At 43.5% G+C, this 20,653-nt stretch overlaps 1 protein-coding gene across 3 annotated transcripts in view; it reads left to right on the top strand.

The window, feature by feature from the left end:
- Positions 1 to 20,653, top strand: part of ADGRG2 (adhesion G protein-coupled receptor G2) — a 127,868-nt gene that overhangs the window by 100,824 nt on the left and 6,391 nt on the right. For 2 of the 3 annotated variants that reach the window (XM_002913936.4, XM_034649721.1), the window contains exons 16-27: positions 3,399 to 3,787; positions 6,736 to 6,907; positions 7,110 to 7,266; positions 8,130 to 8,273; positions 9,089 to 9,211; positions 9,869 to 9,914; positions 10,036 to 10,139; positions 11,220 to 11,341; positions 12,885 to 13,153; positions 16,295 to 16,394; positions 16,949 to 17,232; positions 20,301 to 20,402. In XM_002913936.4, coding sequence (XP_002913982.1) covers positions 3,399 to 3,787; positions 6,736 to 6,907; positions 7,110 to 7,266; positions 8,130 to 8,273; positions 9,089 to 9,211; positions 9,869 to 9,914; positions 10,036 to 10,139; positions 11,220 to 11,341; positions 12,885 to 13,153; positions 16,295 to 16,394; positions 16,949 to 17,232; positions 20,301 to 20,402 — 2,012 coding nt within the window. The remainder of the gene's footprint in view (positions 1 to 3,398; positions 3,788 to 6,735; positions 6,908 to 7,109; positions 7,267 to 8,129; positions 8,274 to 9,088; positions 9,212 to 9,868; positions 9,915 to 10,035; positions 10,140 to 11,219; positions 11,342 to 12,884; positions 13,154 to 16,294; positions 16,395 to 16,948; positions 17,233 to 20,300; positions 20,403 to 20,653) is intronic. The other variant, XM_034649722.1, reaches the window with a different exon arrangement.

The following is a 20,653-nucleotide window of genomic DNA, read 5'->3' as shown; positions in this document are numbered from 1 at the left end:
CTTCCTCTCCCACTCCCACTGCTTGTGTTCCCTCTCTTGCCGGCTGTCTCTCTGTCAAATAAATAAATAAATAAAAATCTTTAAAAAAAAATGCCAATGCCTGCCTCCCACCCTCAGAAATGTTGATGTCATTGGTCTGGGGAGCAGCCCGGGCTTCTGGATTTTTCAGGATTCTTGGGTGGGGTGATTCTTCTTCTCCTTCTTCTTCTTCTTATTTAAGATTTTGTTTGAGAGAGAGTGAGAACATGAGCAGAGTGGGGGCAGGCAGGGGCAGAAGCAGACTCCCTGCTGAACGCAGAGGCTGATGTAGGACTTGATCTCACAGCCCTGAGATCATGACCTGAGCCAAAGGCATACACTTAACTGAGCCCCCAGGTGCCCTATTTTTTATTTTTTAAAAAGATTTTATTTATTTGAGAGTGAGAGCACGAGCAGGGGGGAGGGGTAGAGGGAGAGGGAGAAGCAGACTCCCCTCTGAGTGGGGAGCTTGTCATGGGGCTCGATCCCAGGATCCCAAGATCACGACCTGAGCCAAAGACAGACCCTAAACTGACTGAGCCACCCAGGCATCCGCTTCGGGCCCTTTTAAAACCTACTGACTTGTCAATGTGGCTTTCTGGGGTGCTGGAAATACTCTATTTTGATCTGGGTGGTGATGATATAGGTGAATACAAGTATCAAAATTCTTCAAGCTCTAAATGTAAGATTAGTACAGTCTACCGTATGGAGGCCGCACCTCAGTGAAGAGCGTAGTAGGACAAATATGGACGCATGCGCCCACCCCAGAGATTCCAGTTGAGTGGCTTTGGGATGGGAGCCCTGCACCGGTGCTGAAGCGCTCGGAGGGTTCTGATATATAGTTGGCATTGCCCACCACTGTTCTGCCTCTCCCGGTGGGCCTCTCCCGACGGATGGAGGGCTCCGAGTAGCAGAAGTGCCCAGAGCATTAGAGAGAGGGTAGCCTCTTCATGGCGGAGCCCGGTGAGTGGGAGTCTTCATGCTGGGGGATTTGGTGGCTGCAGACCCCCAGATGTAAGAAGGAGATTTAATTTATACTTTGCAAAGCACCTTTGCGGTGACTTGGCCTGAGGCGTTGCTGCAGCATACAGTTCAGAGAACCCAGTCTCCGAGAACGGGGGTGGATTGCCTAGAAGACTAATGAAAGCTGGAGCCTCAGCCACGGCTCCTCGACTCATCAGTTTTCTTTTTTTTTTTTTTTTTTTTTTTTTTTTTTTTTTTTTTTTTTTTTTTTTTTTTTTTTTTAAAATTTTTTTTTTTTTTNACAGAGATAGAGACAGCCAGCGAGAGAGGGAACACAAGCAGGGGGAGTGGGAGAGGAAGAAGCAGGCTCATAGCAGAAGAGCCTGATGTGGGGCGATCCCACAACGCCGGGATCACGCCCTGAGCCGAAGGCAGACGCTTAACCGCTGTGCCACCCAGGCGCCCCTCGACTCATCAGTTTTCTAACTGTCTGGTGCCCCTTCGTCCACACTGCCACCCTGAACCTCAGGCCATGTAGAGAGGCCTCTGGCGGGTGTCTGGCCAGACTAGACTGAGCCAGCATCTCTTTTTTGTGGGTATGACCCGCCTCGGGTTCCTCAACCTAATATACTTGCCTCCTTTCACCCAAGAGAAGCTCTAAAGACATATTCTAGTTGGTGCTCTTAAGTCACCATCTAAAACTGGATCTGTCAGAGGCTTCTCTAGGTAATAGTTTGTTGCCCCCTCTGGTTGCTCTTCCCCCTCACCCCAAGACTGGTAGGTCTTGATAGTAGGTGAGTTCCTCTCAATCTTCCGTGCCGTGAAAATATATGGGCCGGGGGGCCTCACCCCCGCACCAAGACCAGCTGAAACAGATGCTGAGGAGTAGGCCACAGAAAACTCTGTATATATTTTTTAAAGTCCTCTGGGTTTTCTCATGCACGGCCTAGGTTGAGAACCACCGGGCTAAAGCAACACTGAGGTCGTAGCTGATTTACAAGCTGGGAACCCCTATGGCCCCAGCTTAATTTGTTTTTTCATTCAATAAACATTTCCTGGTCACTTACAATGTGCCACTTAGCATCTTGCTGCGCTATAGTGGTATAAAATTGATTCAGACAGATTCCTATGTTCATCAGTTTCAGAAAAATTTATGTATTATTAATTTCAGTTCAAGATTTTCTTGAAACAAAATTCAGTAAGTCAAAGAAAAAAAAGGCAGTGTTATTTACCTATCCTAGCCAATATCACACTGCATGTGAGTGAGCTAAATTTGAGGTTTCATGGAAAGGAAAGGCTTACTTGTAACTCACTAAGACCAGTATGAGAATATGCTGAAAAAAGAATTCCATTATCCAAATCAATAATAATGATTTTTGCACATTTTCCTAATACGGATCAATACACAGAAGATTGTAAATGTAGTTGACAGAATTATTTACTTTGCAAAAACTACGGGAAAAATCTGAAGAACATTTTATGGTTATTGGTAAATTTAGAGCTGCCTTTCAATTTGTGCCATACCCTTTTATACCCCATGTTAATACTGAGTTGACATAAAAGTTTGTGAATCCATTATGGACAGATATAGTTTTGAAATGGATATACTTTAGCTTCAAAGTAAAATCAATTGTTCTAAAAATGATGAACCAGTTTTGTTAACATAGATTCGAATATTCAAGGACGATGATATTTTGGTATCTAAGTTTTTAGAAAAATTTTTTTTAAAAAAATTATATTTATTTGATTGAAGGAGAGAGAGAGAGAGAGAGAGAGAGAGCACAAGCAGGGGGAGCAGCAGAGGCAGAGGGAGAAGCAGGCTCCTTGCTGAGCAGGGAGCCCAGTGAGGGGCTCAATCCCAGGACCCTGGGATCAGGACCTGAGCTGAAGGCAGGTGCTTAACCCACTGAGCCACCCAGGCACCCAATTTTTAGAAAACTTTACAGTACATTAGGAACAGTTTGGGCATGTGATTCTACTTTTTTTGAGAATACATTTTGTAAAATCTGAAAAAACACATAAGACGGATTCCTAATATATGAAAGCCAACTAGGTGGATAACAGCGTGTAACAGCTCCCCCTTCTCCCAAAAGCACATAGAAGTGTTACAGGATCTCTTCGACTGAGTGCTAAGTGATAAAGCACACGAGCCTGAGAGCAGTGGTGAGTGAGTGACCCAGAACTGGTAATTTATCAAAGAGTATCCCTTCTGGCTAATTCCTCTCCCAGGGAGGAAGTGGTGGAAGTGGGCAGAGGGCCAGTGGCAAGGGCACAGAAGGTGTGCAGGGGCAGAGCCTGGGAGTGGCAGGTCCCTGATGAAGCCAAGTTACCTTGGTGGTGTTGGATGTTTGCTAGAGGAAATCAGCCTCTCTGTAACTCCTTCGTGTCTCATGTGCATCTCTGATTCTTTCCTTTAGTGACCTGCAGGATCCTGTTGTATGTGTTGCTGGTCATCCAGATGGCTCACTATTTTCTTCTAGCAATTCCATCCCAGTTGTTCCTCGGGCCACCATTCTGTCCCAGGTCTCCAGTGCCATCTCTTTTGCTGAACCTCTAAATCATCCACCTGTAACCCAGAGCCCTCCCTCTCCAACACGAATGATTCACCTTCCTTCTCCCCAGCCTTCAGCTCCCCTAGCTTCCAGCTCTGCCATTGATATGCCCCCCAGTTCTGGAACTTTCTCTTCCCCTATGCCCCAAACTGATCTTTCGCACACACTGCCACCTGTGAAATCCTCACTTTCCTCTCCCACCACGTCTGCCCCTGTGAATGTCATCAAGACCAGCACGCCTCCTGACAAGACAGGTAAATATGAGGAGCCACGCTGCTGCTGTTCGTTAACAATCTGGCTTCCTGAAACGCAGGTGCTAGCCTGCCAAATCAAGATATCTGTAATAAGACCGTGTTGAACCTTTCTTTTTATGATGTCTGCTTGATTTCGAGAGCTTTCCTCGAGACATTCATAGAAGGTAGATATGGCTGAGTTGAGTATGATTGTTTTCACCAAGACAGTGGAGAAATAGCTCTGAGGCAAACAGATCTCATTTTATCAAGATGAGTTATTTTACAGGTTTCTTTCTCCCACAAAAGGTTATTAGGTCATTGTTTTCAACATTCTGAAGAGGAAACTTCTGAGCTTTTTTTTCAAAGATTCATTTATTTATTTTAGAGAGAGAGAAGGGGGAGAGAGAGAGAGAGAGAGAGCGTGGTGGGGGGAGGGACAAAGGGAGAGGGCAAGAGAATCTCAAACAGACTCCCTGCTGAGATCGGAGCCCCATGCGGGGCTGGATCCCATCACCCTGAGATCATGACCTGAGCTGAAACCAAGAGTCGGATGCTTAACCGACTGAGCCGCCCAGGCACCCCAAGAAAACTTTTGTACTGTTTAAACACAGTAATTCCATTTAGAAAGATGACAAATGAAAAATTTAGCCTTCTTAAAAAAAAGTCACAGAGTGACAGAGATGGGACTGAGCCAAGGTTGCCTTGAGGAAGGGACAAACGTTCAGAAGGCTTAGGTGTGGGTCTGCAGGGGTCCTCACCCGTGGTGTGATCTGGGTTAAGCCATTTAACTCCTCCTGACTTCAGCCTGTGTGACTTGAAGATGGAAGTAATCACACTAGCTGCACTAGGTTTGAAACTATGGTTTACAGGAGAATGCCATGGAACCTGCAGAGGGCTCCCTACACACAAAGCAGGCTTAGGGATAAAGAGATAAAGACAAGAGCAGAAGATGCAAGAGAGAATTCTGGATCTTTGAAAGTTTGATTCAGCGAGTAAGAAGTAGACCTTCCTCTGGATTTTGGGGGAGTGGGAGGCAAAACCAAGTTCTTGGTGACGTAAGATTAGAGCTCAGGTGTGGTCTCCGCCGCTTCCGCTCCCTCACCGTGTGAGCGTCCCCAGGAGATTGGGAGCAGCTGCCAAATGACTTGATATTTCTTTCTTCTTTTTTCTTTTTTTTTTTTTTTAATATTTTATTTATTTGAGAGAGTGAGAGAGAACACAAGCAGGGGGAGCAGCAGAGGGAGAGGGAGAAGCAGACTCCCCGCTGAGCAGGGGGTCCGACGCAGGGCTCCATCCCAGGACCCTGCGATCGTGACCTGAGCCGAAGGCAGACGTTTAACTGACTAAGCCACCGAGGCACCCCATGACTTGTTATTTCTTTGAATTTGCACTGCTCTCTTATTTTTTTTTTAAATAAATACGGACATTTTAGGCCACATCATAAAACCATTGGGACTTCAGTTTAGAGAAGGTTCAATGGCTGATGAAGAATAAAGTAAAATTGAAGTTTGTTGACCTGGGCTTAAAATGCCCACCTTTGCAGAGCTATCCCTATTGACCATTACAATCACCCTGAGCAGCTCCCCAGAAAGGCCAGCAACGTGGCCCCCTGCATCTGCGTTTCCATTTCTGGGACTCCAGTTCCAGCCAATGACACAACAGGAGCGAAGTGACATACACATAATAGCTGTGTTGGAGTATTACCTGGTAGCTTAAAAGGACATACAACCTAACAGTTCCCGAACAGAGGAGTAATGAAATACAATAAAACCACCTCAGCACAATGACTGTTTGCAGCCCTGCATGAGAACAGCTAGACGAAACTCGGGGCATCTTTCAAGTCTTGAGTGAAGTGAAAATCACACAACAATAAATAGTTTGTACGCTGTGTTTACAACAGTATTTGACAACACATGGAAGAAGATTAGAAGGGAATATGCAAAATAAACAATAGGATGTTTGGTGGTGGAATTACGAGACTTTTTCGTTGCTAGACAGGTTTGTATCATCATTTTCCAATTTAAAAACATTATTGAAAACCAGTTTATGGCTGGTTATCTAGCTATTAATTTCATAATGTTCTCTTTTTCACAAAAAGAATTTCTTGTTACCATGTAAAATCCTGTACACATGATAAAAATTAGATAAGTATATTTATACTTAGACAAATATACACTAACTACACTGATGTGCTTTTACATTTTTTTTCAGTTAGGTTTCTTTTATTATTTTAAAGATTTTATGTAAGCTCTACACCCAATGTGGGGTTTGAACTCATTACCCTGAAATTAAGAGTCACATGCTCTTTGAGACAGCTAGGTGCCCCAGTTGGCTTTCTTGAAGTATAATTTACGTCTCGTAAAATTAATCCAGATCTGTGGGTAGATGAAATTTTTATAGTTCCATGAGGTTGGATTACACACCCATAGCCACATAACCACCATCACGATATATAACATTTTTCACCACCCCCAAAGTTCCTTCGTGTTCCTTTGTAGTCAACGCCTATCCGCTACTCCCAGCCCCTGGCCACCACTGACTGATCTTTTTGTTTTCCTATACTTCTGATTTTTCTAAAATGTCATATGAAGAGAATCATACAATATGCAGCCTTTCGAGTCTGGCTTCTTTCAGTTAACATAATACATTGGAGAATTGGAGATCCATCCATGTTGTTGCGATTATCAGTGTCTCCTACCTTTTAATTACTGAATAATAGTCTGTTGTACAGAGGAATCACAGTTTGTTTATCTGTTCTTCAGTTGACAGACAGTTGGGTTGTTTCCAGTTTGGGAGTATAATGAAAAGCCTCTATAAATATTCACGAACAAGTCTTCTTGAGACGTGTTTTTATTTCCCTGGGGCAAATACCTAGGAGTAGGTTCGCCAGGTCATAGAGTCTATGTGTGTTTCTTTATTAGTGATTTCTCCATTATGTGTTCATAAAATGATTTGGCTCTCTGTTACAGAAATTGTTTATACCAGCAGCATCAGTGATTCTGATCTTGAGAACCAAGTGTCCCAGATGGAAAAGGCTCTGTCCTTGGGCAGCTTGGAGCCTAACCTTGCGGGAGAAATGATAAACCATGTCAGCAAACTCCTTCATTCCCCACCTGCCTTGCTGGCTCCTCTGGCCCAAAGGTATGACTTGGGAAACTGATATGGTCAGGAGAGGGGACCCTCTAATGAGAGCGATACTTCTTATCAGAATTAATTACAGCCAAGTATTTTTCTCCCACAGAAGAGGTTCATAATGACTTGTTAAATTGCTACTGCATATTCTGCTTCGGATGGGGAAGACAAAGTGGGAGTGCTGAATTTGAACTACCACTTGTCTTTACAGATTGCTAAAAATAGTGGATGACATTGGCTTACAGCTGAATTTTTCAACCAAGACCATAACTCTAACCTCCCCTTCTTTGGCTCTGGCCGTGATCAGAGTGAATGCTAGTAATTTTGACACAACCACCTTTGCTGCCCAAGACCCTGCAAATCTTCAGGTACATCCTAATATATCGTGGAAAAACCTTTTCTTGTCTATGGTTGTAGTGTCCATGTACTTCGTGATGGAGGCAATTCCTGCTTATAGTCAGGAGTGATACTCAGAATATTTAACATCTAGAACAGTGAGGCACCACAGAAACAGGACATTGGTCTTGGCTGGAGCAGGATCTGAGAGGTCCTTGTGCCCAGTGTTAACCCTCCAGCAGCTAGGTTGTGGAAGTTTTGCAGGGAGGTGGGGTGTTCAGGTGGGGAGAAGTGTCCAGTGGTGGGTTCTAGGCAGTTGCAAGCGAGCAGGGACATCAGCTACTTAACCCATTTCAGTATTTTAACAAGTGTTTCGTCTGTACTGGTGTCAGTAGTGGTGCTGAGTATCAATCCTGCTTCCAGTGTTTTCTATCCACATAATGGAGGGATTAGGGGCTGGAAATGCCCAAGTCAGACCAAGTCTTGCCTTTTTTGCCTTTTAATTTCATGTGTATAGTCTTCCCTTTACAAGTTGAGTGCGTGTGGTTCCATGAAGACTTTGCCCTAACAGGTGGTTGAGTTGGTGTGTCTGCAGTTACCCTTTCTGCACTTTCCCCCCAGTTTTGTTGAGCTATAATTGACATATAGCATCCTACACTTTCTGAAGGTTTCTGTGTATCTTCAAATGTTCCCTTTCCTGCTTTGAGGCCTTGTCTCTCTATTATACATCCTCTCCAATTTCATAGTGATCAGAGAAAAAAGAACAACCGATTTGACAGAGGTTACCACAAATAAATGCCTTTACAAGATCCTCCATCTTAATTAGCTCTTGTGTTTTCTATCTCTTCATTATCCTAGCCCCAGGCATTTTTATTATCTTTTACTTGATTTTCAGGTTTCTCTGGAAACACGGGCTCCTGAGAATAGTATTGGTGTTATTACTTTGCCTTCGTCACTGATGAGTAATTTACCAGCTAATGATGTGGAGCTTGCTTCCAGGGTTCAGTTCAACTTCTTTGAAACACCTGCCCTATTTCAGGTAAGGTTAATGCTAACTGCTTTTGGTTCAGGTTTGATTTTGGAGTGGGGCTGTTTTGTTTCTTTTAACTCTCACGTGAAAGCTGCAGTTTATTTTGATTAATTTGTTTGTGGTTTTTTTTGCAGTTTATTTTGATTTATTTGTTTTAAGATTTATTTATTTAATAGAGAGAGAGAGCATGCAGTGGGGGAGGAGCAGAGGGGGAGGGAGAGAGAAATTCTTAAGTAGACTCCCCACTGAGCACAGAGTCCACCGCAGGGCTCGATCTCATTACTCTGAGATCATGACCTGACCGGAAACCAAGAGGCAGATGCTTAACCACCTGCATCACGCAGGTGCCCCTCAGCTTATTTTTAAATGGGATCTAGGGATACTGGTAATGATAAATAACAATAACTGACATTTGTATATAGCATTTACCAATTGCCGAGCGCTCTACTAAGCACTTAGAAATGTTTAACCCTCTCAACAGCCCCGTGAGGGAGGAACTGTTCAACTATTATCCCGAATTTCCAGATGGGGCCAGGAAGTGCAGAGAGGTTAACTTGCTCAAGAACACACAGTCTAAGCGGCTTAATGCTCTATTCTCTTTTCGGTTCCTGAGGGTCCTGTTGTGCCGGTCTGTGGAATTTCAGTCAGTAGTTAGAGAATAGTATAGTGGAGCAGGCTGCTTCTAATTGTGGTCCTTGGGAAAGTCACTTAATCCCTGACCCTCCATTTCTCACCTAGATTATAACCTCAACAGTGTGGACTTACTGTTCTTTAGGGTCCCTTCGAGCTCTAAAATCCATCTTGTTGATTCTTTGGTGTGCTAGGACCCTGCGCTGGAGAACCTCTCTCTGGTCAGCTACGTCATATCGTCCAGCGTTGCAAACCTGACTGTCAAGAACCTGACAAGAAATGTGACGGTTACCTTAAAGCACATCAACCCGAGCCAGGTACGAGTGGCCTGTCTGGTCTGTTCATGGACCAAATATGCTTGCGTAAATCACGTCTGTCAGACTTGGCCTGAAAGAAGGAGAACCAGCAGAACCTCGAACTCGGTTAAGGCCATGTGCGAGGCCAGGATCATAGAGTCACTCTGTCGGGTTTTAGCATGCCTAATCACTGACCACCTAATTCCCGAGAAGATGAAGCGCAAAAGGCCAGCTATTCTCAATTGCCCAGTTTTAGTGCATTTAGATCTGTGGCTACAGGTCTGTTTCTCACTCCCAAAGAGAAACCACCTCTCCTTTCCGTTCAGGTTGAGCGTTATCTGTGACCATACTACTCCAAGTCTGGTCTGCAGACCTGTACCTTCAGCATCACCTGGGAGCTTGCGAATAATGCCCACTTTTAGGCCCTGCGCTGACCCCCGGAATCAGAATGTGCATTTTAACAAGGCCTCAAGGTGATTCCTGTGCACAACTGCTGAGTTTAAGGAGTGCTGAGCTATATAAGACCCACTTGCTTCTAGGGACTGGAAGAAAATAAGAATTCTCCCAATATCAAGAATGAGATTCTGAAATTTAAAAAAATCATATATTTTTTTCCAAATCCTTTTAAGTTTTTTCAGTCCCATAAATTGATTATTTGTCACTTATTTTCCACTGCAGGATGACTTAACAGTGAGATGTGTATTTTGGGACTTGGGCAGAAATGGTAGGTTCCAGTCATACCTTTTTCAGTTTTGAGTGGGCAGGGGTGGGGATAAGGGAGGAAGGGGCAGTCATTGAGAACACGGCCTTGCTGATGGGACGGATACTCTTCCCAACACCAACAGGTGGCAGGGGGGGCTGGTCATCGGATGGCTGCTCTGTTCAAGACAGGAAGCCCAATGAAACCATCTGTGCCTGCAGCCACCTTACAAGCTTTGGCGTCCTACTGGTAATAACCCCACACCACGTGGCTTTACAGTCTGCATCACACCATGATGTCTAATGTGATGGATGACTGATCAGCAGATAGGATGTTGTGGCAAAGTTATAGACCAATGAAATTACTCTTCCAATGAGTAAATGCACTTGAAAGATAATACTGGAACATGGAAAGTTTTTTTTCTCCTAAGTCTATTTTTACACATAAGTTTTCCACTTTTTAAATAGCAAGGCTTAGGGAATTCAGATTAAAATGGGTAAGAAAAATTGGTTAGTTTGCATTGTACTTTAATATCTTTTTTTTTTTAAGATTTTATTTATTTATTTGAGAAAGAGAGAGAGCACGAGCGGGAGCAGGGCAGGGGCAGAGGGAGAAGCAGACGCCCCGCTGAGCAGGGAGCCTGACATGGGGCTGGATCCCAGGACCCCGGAATCATGACCTGAGCCTGAGGCAGATGCTTAACTGACTGAGTCACCTAGGTGCCCCGCATTTTAAAATTTTCATAAAATGCTCTGTCATAAGTTATCTTATGTAATCTCTCCAATAGTCCTATAAGATAGGTGGAATGGGGTGTTGTTACTGTGATTTTTAGAAATTACAATGAAGACTCATTTGTTAGGCCATTGTCCACAGTCATAGAACTAAGAAGTATAAGAGCCAAATTAGGTTTTTAGGCTCCTAGCCGAGGGCTTTTCCAGTGCACCAGAATGTCACGGCCTCGCTGCTGAGACAGATACTCTTCCCAACACCAACACGTGGCAGAGGCGGCTGGTCATCGGATGGCTGCTCTGTTCAAGACAGGAAGCCCAATGCAACCATCTGTACTGATCACGTACGTGGGCTTTGGAGTCAGCCAGACCAGAATTTGGATCCCGGCTCCTCCATTTCATACTGTGTGACCTTGGGCAAATTATTTAACCTCTCTGGGCCTCAGTTTCATTATTTTTACTTGATGATAATAATTGTGTCTACCTTGTAGGTTTGTTGAATGAACAATGGATGGGCACTTAGAATACTCCATAAATGTAAACCGTAGCTCTTTTGTTTATTTAAAATATTTGGTCTTGAAAGCAGTATTTTGTTTTCCAGGACCTATCTCGAACATCCTTGCCACCTTCTCAGATGATGGCTCTGACGTTTATCACGTATATTGGTTGTGGGCTTTCATCAATTTTCCTGTCAGTTACTCTGGTAACCTACTTAGCCTTTGAGTGAGTATCCACACTGGAAACTTGGATTATAGGACGCAGTGCTCACCTCCACTGCCAAAATAGATTAAGTGTGCTCGTTGGCCTCCGTTATCCTGTACACCATCTAGTGGTGCCATCTCTATGCAAAACTTCATGGGACTTTTTGGTTAACATACCCATTTCCTTCTACTTGTTTGTACACTCACTGAAGGCAGGGGTTGTGTCTTAATCATCTTTTTACCCTAGAATGATGCCTGCTATGTAGCCGACAGTAAGTGTGAAATGAAAGATGGGTGCAGACCTTGAAACCTAAGAGCTTATAATGTGATGTAGACCATAGCTTCACGTACAGTATAAGAGCTGTGTTTAATTTATTAAGTTTCTAAGTCACACTGAGCACACACAAAAGATTAAAAACAGTAGCAGGTATGGGGATGAGGAAGAATAGAGGGTGTACAGCCTCACTGAAAAAGATAGATATTTCATGAGTGCAGCTTTGTAAACCAAAGCAAGAATGACATTTGAAATAATAGCATCTCCTTCTTGGCTTACCTGAAGCGTCCGTTTGGTCATTGGGGCGGGGGGTGGATTCCAACAAATTCTGTTGGAAAAAAAAGAAAATAGGCACTTTTATTACATTAACTAAATTAAACAGTATGTAAGTTCTGGGGTTGAGATTTCGGACACTGCTCAGGAAATGCACAAATTTACTTGCAGTGCCAAACGTAGGGTCCAGTTGTGACTACAGATCTTCTAGTGGACCTTTGGAAATATGATTAATGAGACTAAATCACCATCAGGCCAGCCATTACTCAGAATGATTTCACCAGGTCTAATTTCACACATGTAGACATGCACATGTCATCAATTAGCTCTAATTTCCTCTGCCTGTTTCATTTAGCTATAGTTAAAACTCTTCTTTCCATGATCTCATTTTAACTAATAACATAATAGGGGATCTGGCTAGGTTTTGAAGATATGAATATAGGAGCCTATTGTATGAGAAACAAGAGCAGTGCTTCTCGAAGTCGTTGGGGAGAAATGAGGGTGGGTGCTCGGTAGATTGTACTACAAACTATTTACAAGGACGCGTCAGTCGGCAGCATGTAAAAGGTTCTGCAGAAATGCAAATACAGATTTTCCATATTGTTATGACAGAGGATATTCTGTTTTGATTTTTTTTTTAAAGATTTTATTTATTTATTTGACAGAGAGACAGCCAGCGAGAGAGGAAACACAAGCAGGGGGAGTGGGAGAGGAAGAAGCAGGCTCATAGCGGAGGAGCCTGATGTGGGGCTCGATCCCAGGACTCTGGGATCTTACCCTGAGCCGAAGGCAGACGCTTAACGACTGCGCCACCCAGGCGCCCCTGTTTTGATTTTTCCTTTGTTGTTGTTATGGTTGTTGATTTTTAATGCCTCCCCCCACCCCCACCCCAGCACACACACAGAAGAAATTGATGCATATAGACATTTACCAAAGAATACAAATAAATTCCTTAGATACGCTCACATACGGGTTGTCAGAATGTGATGCTAATTCTTTTCTCTTCCCTTCCTTTTAGAAAGATTCGGAGGGATTACCCTTCCAAAATCCTCATCCAGCTCTGTACAGCTCTGCTCCTGCTGAACCTGGTATTCCTCCTGGATTCGTGGATAGCTCTGTATGACATGCGAGGCCTCTGCATTTCGGTGGCTGTATTTCTGCATTATTTTCTGTTGGTTTCATTCACATGGATGGGCCTGGAAGCATTCCATATGTACCTGGCCCTTGTGAAAGTGTTTAATACTTATATCCGGAAGTACATCCTTAAATTCTGCATTGTTGGTTGGGGTATGTATAATTTTGCTTGCACATGGCCTGGGCTTTCTCCAAAAGTTTTCTCCAGTATTTTGGTTTTTCATCAGGTAGAGATGATGATAAAGCAGGTCATACTTGGCAGGTTTCTAAGATAGCTGTATGTCCTCACATGTTGCACTGCCCAAAGGGCAACCTTGTCCAGTCTCTCTTTTTTTTTTTTTTTAAGATTTATTTATTTGTTTTAGAGGGGCAGAGGGAGAGGGAGAGAGAATCTTAGGTAGACTCTGTGCTGAGTGCGGAGCCTGACGCGGGGCTCGATCTCATAACCCTGAGATCATGACCTCAGCCGAAACCAAGAGTTGGATGCTTCACCGCCTGCATCACCCAGGCACCACAACCTTGTCCAGTCTTTTTCTAGAACACCTGTATATTGGTTATGGACATAAAACCCTTGATGTTGGGGCTATGAATACTCTGTGTCTCTAGTACCCAGAGTTAGGGCTGGCACAGAGAAGATGCTCAATAAATTGAAGAGGTGAGCTTGGTGATAATGAGGTCAAGCTCTCCGTCCCCGACCTCCCAGCTAGCCTCACTCTGCTCTAGATCTCCCAGATATCACACACACGCACGACACTATGCTCAGAAGGGCAGAGTGAGGTGAACATACAGGTGAGACCCGATGTAACTTCATTGCCACACTGACAGAATTTTCAGATCATGCCACCTGTTGGTGGTGGGTCACAGAGTCTTAGACACCGCGCATATCTTGAAGGTTTCTCCATTCAGCTCTCCATCAAATGTAGGAGCCTCATAAACCTGACTGGACTTATCTTTGACTAAAGGTAATCTAACCTCTGCTTGAACTTCTATTATTAGGGAGCTCATTATCTTTATTAAAAAAAAAACAATTCAACTGACTTAATTTTAAAGGTCTTGTTGACTCTATTCAGTGATTCGTGAATCAGCAGCATCCAATCTAGCAGATAGAAAGGAGCTGTACAAAATGAAAGACGTTGATAGGCAGAAGAGAACAGGATTAAGCAAGTTAAGCTAGGCAAAACCGGTTCGTTATTGCAAGGTTACTCTCCTTTAGGGGATGACGGAAGTGTCTGTCGGGCAGATTACCTCACTAGTGCTAATAATGTGATTCCTGATTGACTGGTGTAAGATTCCATTTCTGGGAGAGCTGAAATTGTAATTAAGTCAAGTCTCAGTTTCATGACCTGGGGCTTTCCATAAGTGACTCAATTTTAGGTCTGTTGTCTTGGTTTTAATACCTTACAAGGCAGCCAATAACCATTTTCTAAAGCCCTACAGCTCTGATTTCCCATTAAGTTCACTGGGCTCTCTGGTGGCTCTTACCCAGTGGTCTTCTTTTTGCTTTCTAAGGCAAAAAAATAATAAGCTGACACCTCTCTGCCAAAGAGCCCTTTAAATAATCTGCAAGTAATATATAACATGAAAAATGCCCTGTTTTCCCATGTATTTTCACACAAGTGACCCCATGAAAGACAAGCCGGTAAGGTTAAGCACAAGGCCGTTATTGCTAACACCAGGTGAAGAAACCGGCTCAAAGAGATGACATGATTTACCCAATTCACACAATTTGAGAACAGCCCAGCCTGGCTTTCTGATTTCTCATGCCTGTCCCTCCCACTGAATTACAGCCACCGTCCCTCCCTATCCTCTTTTTCAGGCTAAATATTCCTTCAGATATTCCCTACACAACAGTACTGCAGACCCTTTACCACCCTTGTCGTCCTCCCCCCCCCGTCATTATATCTCTGTCAAGAATAACAGAACACCTTTCCAGAGAGATGAGTCACTTCTTCCTAGAAAGATAAACCACCGCTACTGACATTGAGCATGGATTCTGTCTTTGTGAAATACCAAAAGGTCACATTCTGTGTCCTGGACAAGCTCCACAACCCCAATATTTTATTTTTAGGAAAGTGTTTCACTTAGGAGGTCATCATATGGCATCATATGTCAGTGTCTCTGGAAGGTACAAATATAAAAGAATTAAATGAAATGTTACGTTAGATTGTACCAGGCATCCCAGCCTGTGAAGAGCAATTGTTTTTTTATTTACCAGAGACTTGAGATTGGAAGTCAGGCTGGTCTGTGTGTACAGAGTGTGAGTTGTCTGCTTGGAGTGGGGTGAGGGGTGACGGGATGGGGGGTGAGAGGGACTCTCTCCCAGCCAAATGCCATTTTAAGCTGGGAGGAGCCTTCTCATTGCGCTGCTTCTTAGTGGAAGTGCCAGTAAGCCCTTGAGAGAGTCAGTATAGTGGCAGTCAGCACCCCCAGATCAACCAGGTCTGCTCCGCAATCCATCAATGGGTTCCAGCTAATCAGTTGAGGATTTGGGGTTCATAATGAAAGATTTGCCAGGGGTTGCTGATAACCCTACCGTGATGATTATTTGGTTTACATTTTGAAGTCCTTCACTTTGCCTGCCACCTGAGCCTCAAAATGACTTTCCAGATGTGTCTAAATTAAGGGTGACTCTAGCTGCTGTAGCCGACAAAACAATCCCAGGAGAAGATAATTTCTCATGCACAGTCCAGTCAGCAGGAATAGAGAGGTCTGGGGTCTTGCCATTATTCAAGGTCCAAGCTGTTGGAAACTCTGCCTCAAGACAGGACTTCCAAAATTGCCCTGAATTTGGGAGAAAAAAGAGTGGAGGATCTCATAGGAAGTTTTTATGGGACAAGCCTAGAGGTAGAGCAAATCGCTTTTTTTCTTTTCAAGAGTTAATTTGTTCATTTGACAGAGAAAGAGGCAGCGAGAGAGGGAACACAAGCAGGGGGAGTGGGAGAGGAGAAGCAGGCTTCCTGTCGAGCAGGGAGCCCGATGCGGGGCTCAATCCCAGAACTCTGGGATCATGACCTGAGCCGAAGGCAGACGCTTAACGACTGAGCCACCCAGGCGCCCCAGAGCAAATCACTTCTGTCCATATCTCATTGACCAAGACCTAGTTACGTGGCCACACACAGCTAGCTGCAAAGTAGGCTGGGAGAGGTCTAGCCATGTGCCAAGGAGAAAGAGAAACAGGGTTTGGTGAACAGCTCAGCAACCTTCTACCAAAGAAAATAGAACGTGATCTCTAGTCTTTCTTCTCACCACCGTGGTTATTAGAACTCCGTGGGACTGATGTTTCCCATCTTCCAGGGGTACCAGCTGTGGTCGTGACCATCGTCCTGGCTATATCCCCGAATAACTATGGCCTTGGATCCTATGGGAAATTCCCCAATGGCTCACCTGATGACTTGTGAGTACAAAGCCCCCGAGGGAATGTTAAGTGAACAGGAAAACAGTTCTCCAAGAAAGTGGAGTATGTAATCAGCATATCGACTGTGACTCTCATTCTAATAAAATCCGGTCACATTTACAGCAGTCTTCTCAGTTACGTATGTGATGAGATAAGCTAGTCGGAAATGCCGCACTACTACTTATTCAAAAAAAGGAATTGGAAGTATTTTGAGAATACTTTTCTAAGCCTCTGATAAAAATGAAATACCAGCTACATTATATTAGTAAAGACTCGTGGATAGAGTTACTAAGATTTAAAGGGGGTAAAATCCTGAATGTTTTCAAAGAATAGTTTTTAAATACTTCTAATCACCAAGTGTCCTAAAATAAACTCTTGGGTTTTTTTTTTCCTTCGAGCTTTAAGTAGTTGTTGGAGAACAGCCGATTTTATCTTTTTTTTCTCTTATATTTTTAGGAGATGTTTCAGTAAAATGATATAGATTCATTGTATCATTTTGAACCGTATTTCAGCACTGTAATATGTTCCCCATTGTTTTCCCCCCCAAATTCCAGTTGCTGGATCAACAGCAATGCTGTCTTCTATATTACAGTTGTGGGATATTTCTGTGTGATATTTTTGCTGAATATCAGCATGTTCATTGTGGTCCTGGTTCAGCTTTGTCGAATTAAAAAGAAGAAACAACTGGGAGCCCAGCGGAAAACCAGTATTCAAGACCTCAGGAGCGTTGCTGGCCTTACATTTTTACTGGGCATTACTTGGGGTTTTGCCTTCTTTGCCTGGGGACCAGTTAACGTCACTTTCATGTATCTCTTCGCAATCTTTAACACCTTACAAGGTAAGCTCTACAGCACTAACTACACATGAATGATCCCAGTCGAACTAAAAATGTCTAATATTTAGAGTGTCTGCCGAGTAGCTTATTTCGTAGCTTGAGACTTACTTGTTGAAAAACAGATTCATCTTTGAAAACGGGTGCTTGGAGATCCTTGCAAGAAACGGGTCCTTTTTTCCTCCTTATCCATACTGTCTCCTCAGAGAGAACATATTGAGGGGAACCTGCCAGGAACTCATAATGGGAGTCACTCTCCTTCACTTGGTTCCTTGCCCCTTTTTTTTATTGTTTTTCATCTTTTTACGGAGGTAGAACATGCATAAAGCAAAGTGCATGTGACCATAAATGTCCTGGTGACGTCTTGCTCTGCCCACCTTCTAGGTCTGTTTGATGTGAAGACAATGAGAAATGTGAAGGCTTTTTGTGGGAGGTGGCGGTGACCTGGGCGGGAAAGGGGCAGGCTCTGCTTCCTTCCTCTTCACTCCTTTCCTTTTGTTCCTGAAGCCCAGCTGCAGTCATTTCCCAACCCATCAAGTTGTGGTGTTCAGAAAAGCAAATTACTAACTCTTTTCAGATCAGCCTTATAAAGGACTTGTCAGCTGTAATTAATTTTTAATGGAAGTACTTTGGCATTAAATGCTAAGCAGGCTAATAGGTTTACATGACAATAACGATAATTCATGTCCCTTGGTTTCCTTCTATTCCAAATCCTCTGTTGGTGTGCCTTTTAATTCGTTCTCCTCTGCCCGTTTTCATCTTGCCCTTCCTGTTGCTTTCAGCTCCCATAGCGTCCTCCCATAGTTCTGTCAGGCAGCAGATCATTTTGCTGGTTTTCCAAGAAATCCCAACCTGAGGTTGAATTCAGATGCCTAATTTAGCTATCTGTTCTTATTTGGAGGAAGCCAGTTAATACTTGTTGGTTACATAGTTTGTTAAATGTTTTAAAAAAGATTTTATGTATTTAGAGATTGATTTCTTTATTATTTGCGGGGGGAGGCAGAGGGAGAGGGAGGAGAGAAGTGGAGCCCAATGCGGGGGTTTGATTACAGGACCCTGAGATTCAGACCTGAGCCAAAATCAAGAGTCGAGGCTTATCCGACTGAGCCACCCAGGTGCCCCTGTTAATTTTAACTTACAATGTACCAGTTCCTGAATTGGTATATCCAGGTGTTACACCACATAGTATTTTTTTTTAATTTTATTTTATTATATTATGTTAATCACCAAACAGTACATCCCCAGATTCCGATGTAAAGTTTGATGCTTCATTAGTTGCGTATAACACCCAGTGCACCATTGCAATACGTGCCCTCCTTACTACCCATCACCAGTCTATCCCATTCCCCCACCCCCTCCCCTCTGAAGTCTTCAGTTTGTTTCTCATAGTCCATAGTCTCTCATGTTTCATTCCCCCTTCTGATTACCCCCCTTTTCTTTATCCCTTTCTTCCCCTACCGATCATCCTAGTTCTTATGTTCCATAGATGAGAGAAATCATATGATAATTGTCTTTCTCTGCTTGACTTATTTCACTTAGCATTATCTCCTCCAGTGCCGTCCATGTTGCAGCAAATGTTGAGAATTCGTTCTTTCTGATAGCTGAGTAATATTCCATTGTATATATGGACCACAGCTTCTTAATCCAGTCATCTGTTGAAGGGCATCTCGGCTCCTTCCATGATTTGGCTATTGTGGACAATGCAGCTATGAACATTGGGGTGCATATGGCCCTTCTCTTTACTACGTCTGTATCTTTGGGGTAAACACCCAGTAGTGCAATGGCTGGGTCATAGGGTAGTTCAATTTTTAACTTTTTAAGGGACCTCCACACTGTTTTCCATAGTGGCTGTACCAACTTGCATTCCCACCAACAATGTAGGAGGGATCCCCTTTCTCCACATCTACACCACATAGTATTAAACAGAAGTTTTATTTGCCTTAATGGCATGCTAAAAGAAAAAAAAATATGCCCAAATCACACTAATCACAAACACGAAAGCAGGTTACCTATCCTCATATATTTAATGTGGGAACTGAACCTTCCTCTCTGTCTTCATTTCCCCCAGAATGTCTTCTCATTAGAATGTGAATAGATGAAAGGAACACATCATTTCATTTACAAAGGGAACTAATGCTTAATTCACAGGGCTTTGGGGTTGATTAAAGTAAAGCTGAGTTGGGACTTAGGCCCATTTTGATCTCTCTCATACATGCTGTTTCTCCTCTTATGCAACCAAGGGGAGCCGCCCAAGGGTGGCAGATAAACAAAGGTGTGCAGTAGTCAAGATGGCAGTTTTTAGGATGGGCATGTGTACTGTACTAGAAATAATCCTGATTTGTAAAAGGAAGATTTTAAAGATCCACTGGGGTTTCCAGAGAGGGAGACTTCAGAAGTCTCATTGATTCAGCAAATATTCATTGGCAAAAGCCTTGAGGCGTGGTAGCAGCGTGGAGCCCCATGCCTGCAGGACCAGGAAGAAGATGGGTGGCAGGCAGAACCCCAGCGCCTCTTCAGGTCTGTAGTGTTGCTCTCTTCGTGGCCAGGACTCCCTCCAACAGATTAGAGGAAGGCTGGAAGGCAGACAAGGACAGCAGTGTGGGGCCCCAGGCTTGGGAGGAAGAGGGAGGGGCCCAGGCAAGGGACTCTGCCACGGGCTGGAGAGGAGGAGCGAGGGATTTGAGACAGAGGAGGATGTGACACTTGACAGAACTTGACGATGGATCATAACTATGGAAGGGTGGGGAAGTAGGAGCCTAGGTCTGAGCTGGCATCCTGAGTGGAGTGGATGGCTTATACGTCCAAAGACAGGGAATGCCAAGGATGGAATGTGAGAGGAGAGACAGTTTAATTTTGGAAATAGGGAGTTATCATTCCTCTTGTAACAAAGAGAGTCCCTTCAGGCTGCTTTTCAATAGCAGACTTTCTTAGAACTTTGGAATTTTTATTTTCCCATTTGCAAAATTTCACTTTTCCTGTAGCTGCCAAAGATTTTATCTTTTGCAAAGGGAGCTCATGACATTCAGGTCTCAGTTTGGAATTATGTTACAGGTTGGTTTTTTTTTTCTCCATAGGATTTTTCATATTCATCTTTTACTGTGTAGCAAAAGAGAACGTCAGAAAACAATGGAGGCGGTATCTTTGTTGTGGAAAGTTACGGCTGGCTGAAAATTCTGGTAAAGATTGACCTTTTTCTCCTCTTAAATCTTGAGGAAAAGACATAAGTTAATATCTAAAGCCATCAATGCCAAAGGGCTGTCAGATCTGGAAATCAATAAATGGATCCCAATTATGAACGTTAGGGGAAAAAAACCGTAGTGAATTAAAAAATAATTGCTCGTATCTGGGAATTTCGTGAACAATAGGACTAATGGGCTCATTGCTTCTTAAATGAAACAAGAGTGCCATTTTTCCTTTTGAGCTCAGG

This window comes from Ailuropoda melanoleuca, chromosome X (assembly GCF_002007445.2).
Source record: "Ailuropoda melanoleuca isolate Jingjing chromosome X, ASM200744v2, whole genome shotgun sequence".
In the NCBI taxonomy this organism is placed as follows: Eukaryota; Metazoa; Chordata; class Mammalia; order Carnivora; family Ursidae; genus Ailuropoda; species Ailuropoda melanoleuca.
The sequence above is the reverse complement of the archived record's forward strand: the minus strand, read 5'-3'. Positions and strand labels throughout refer to the sequence as shown.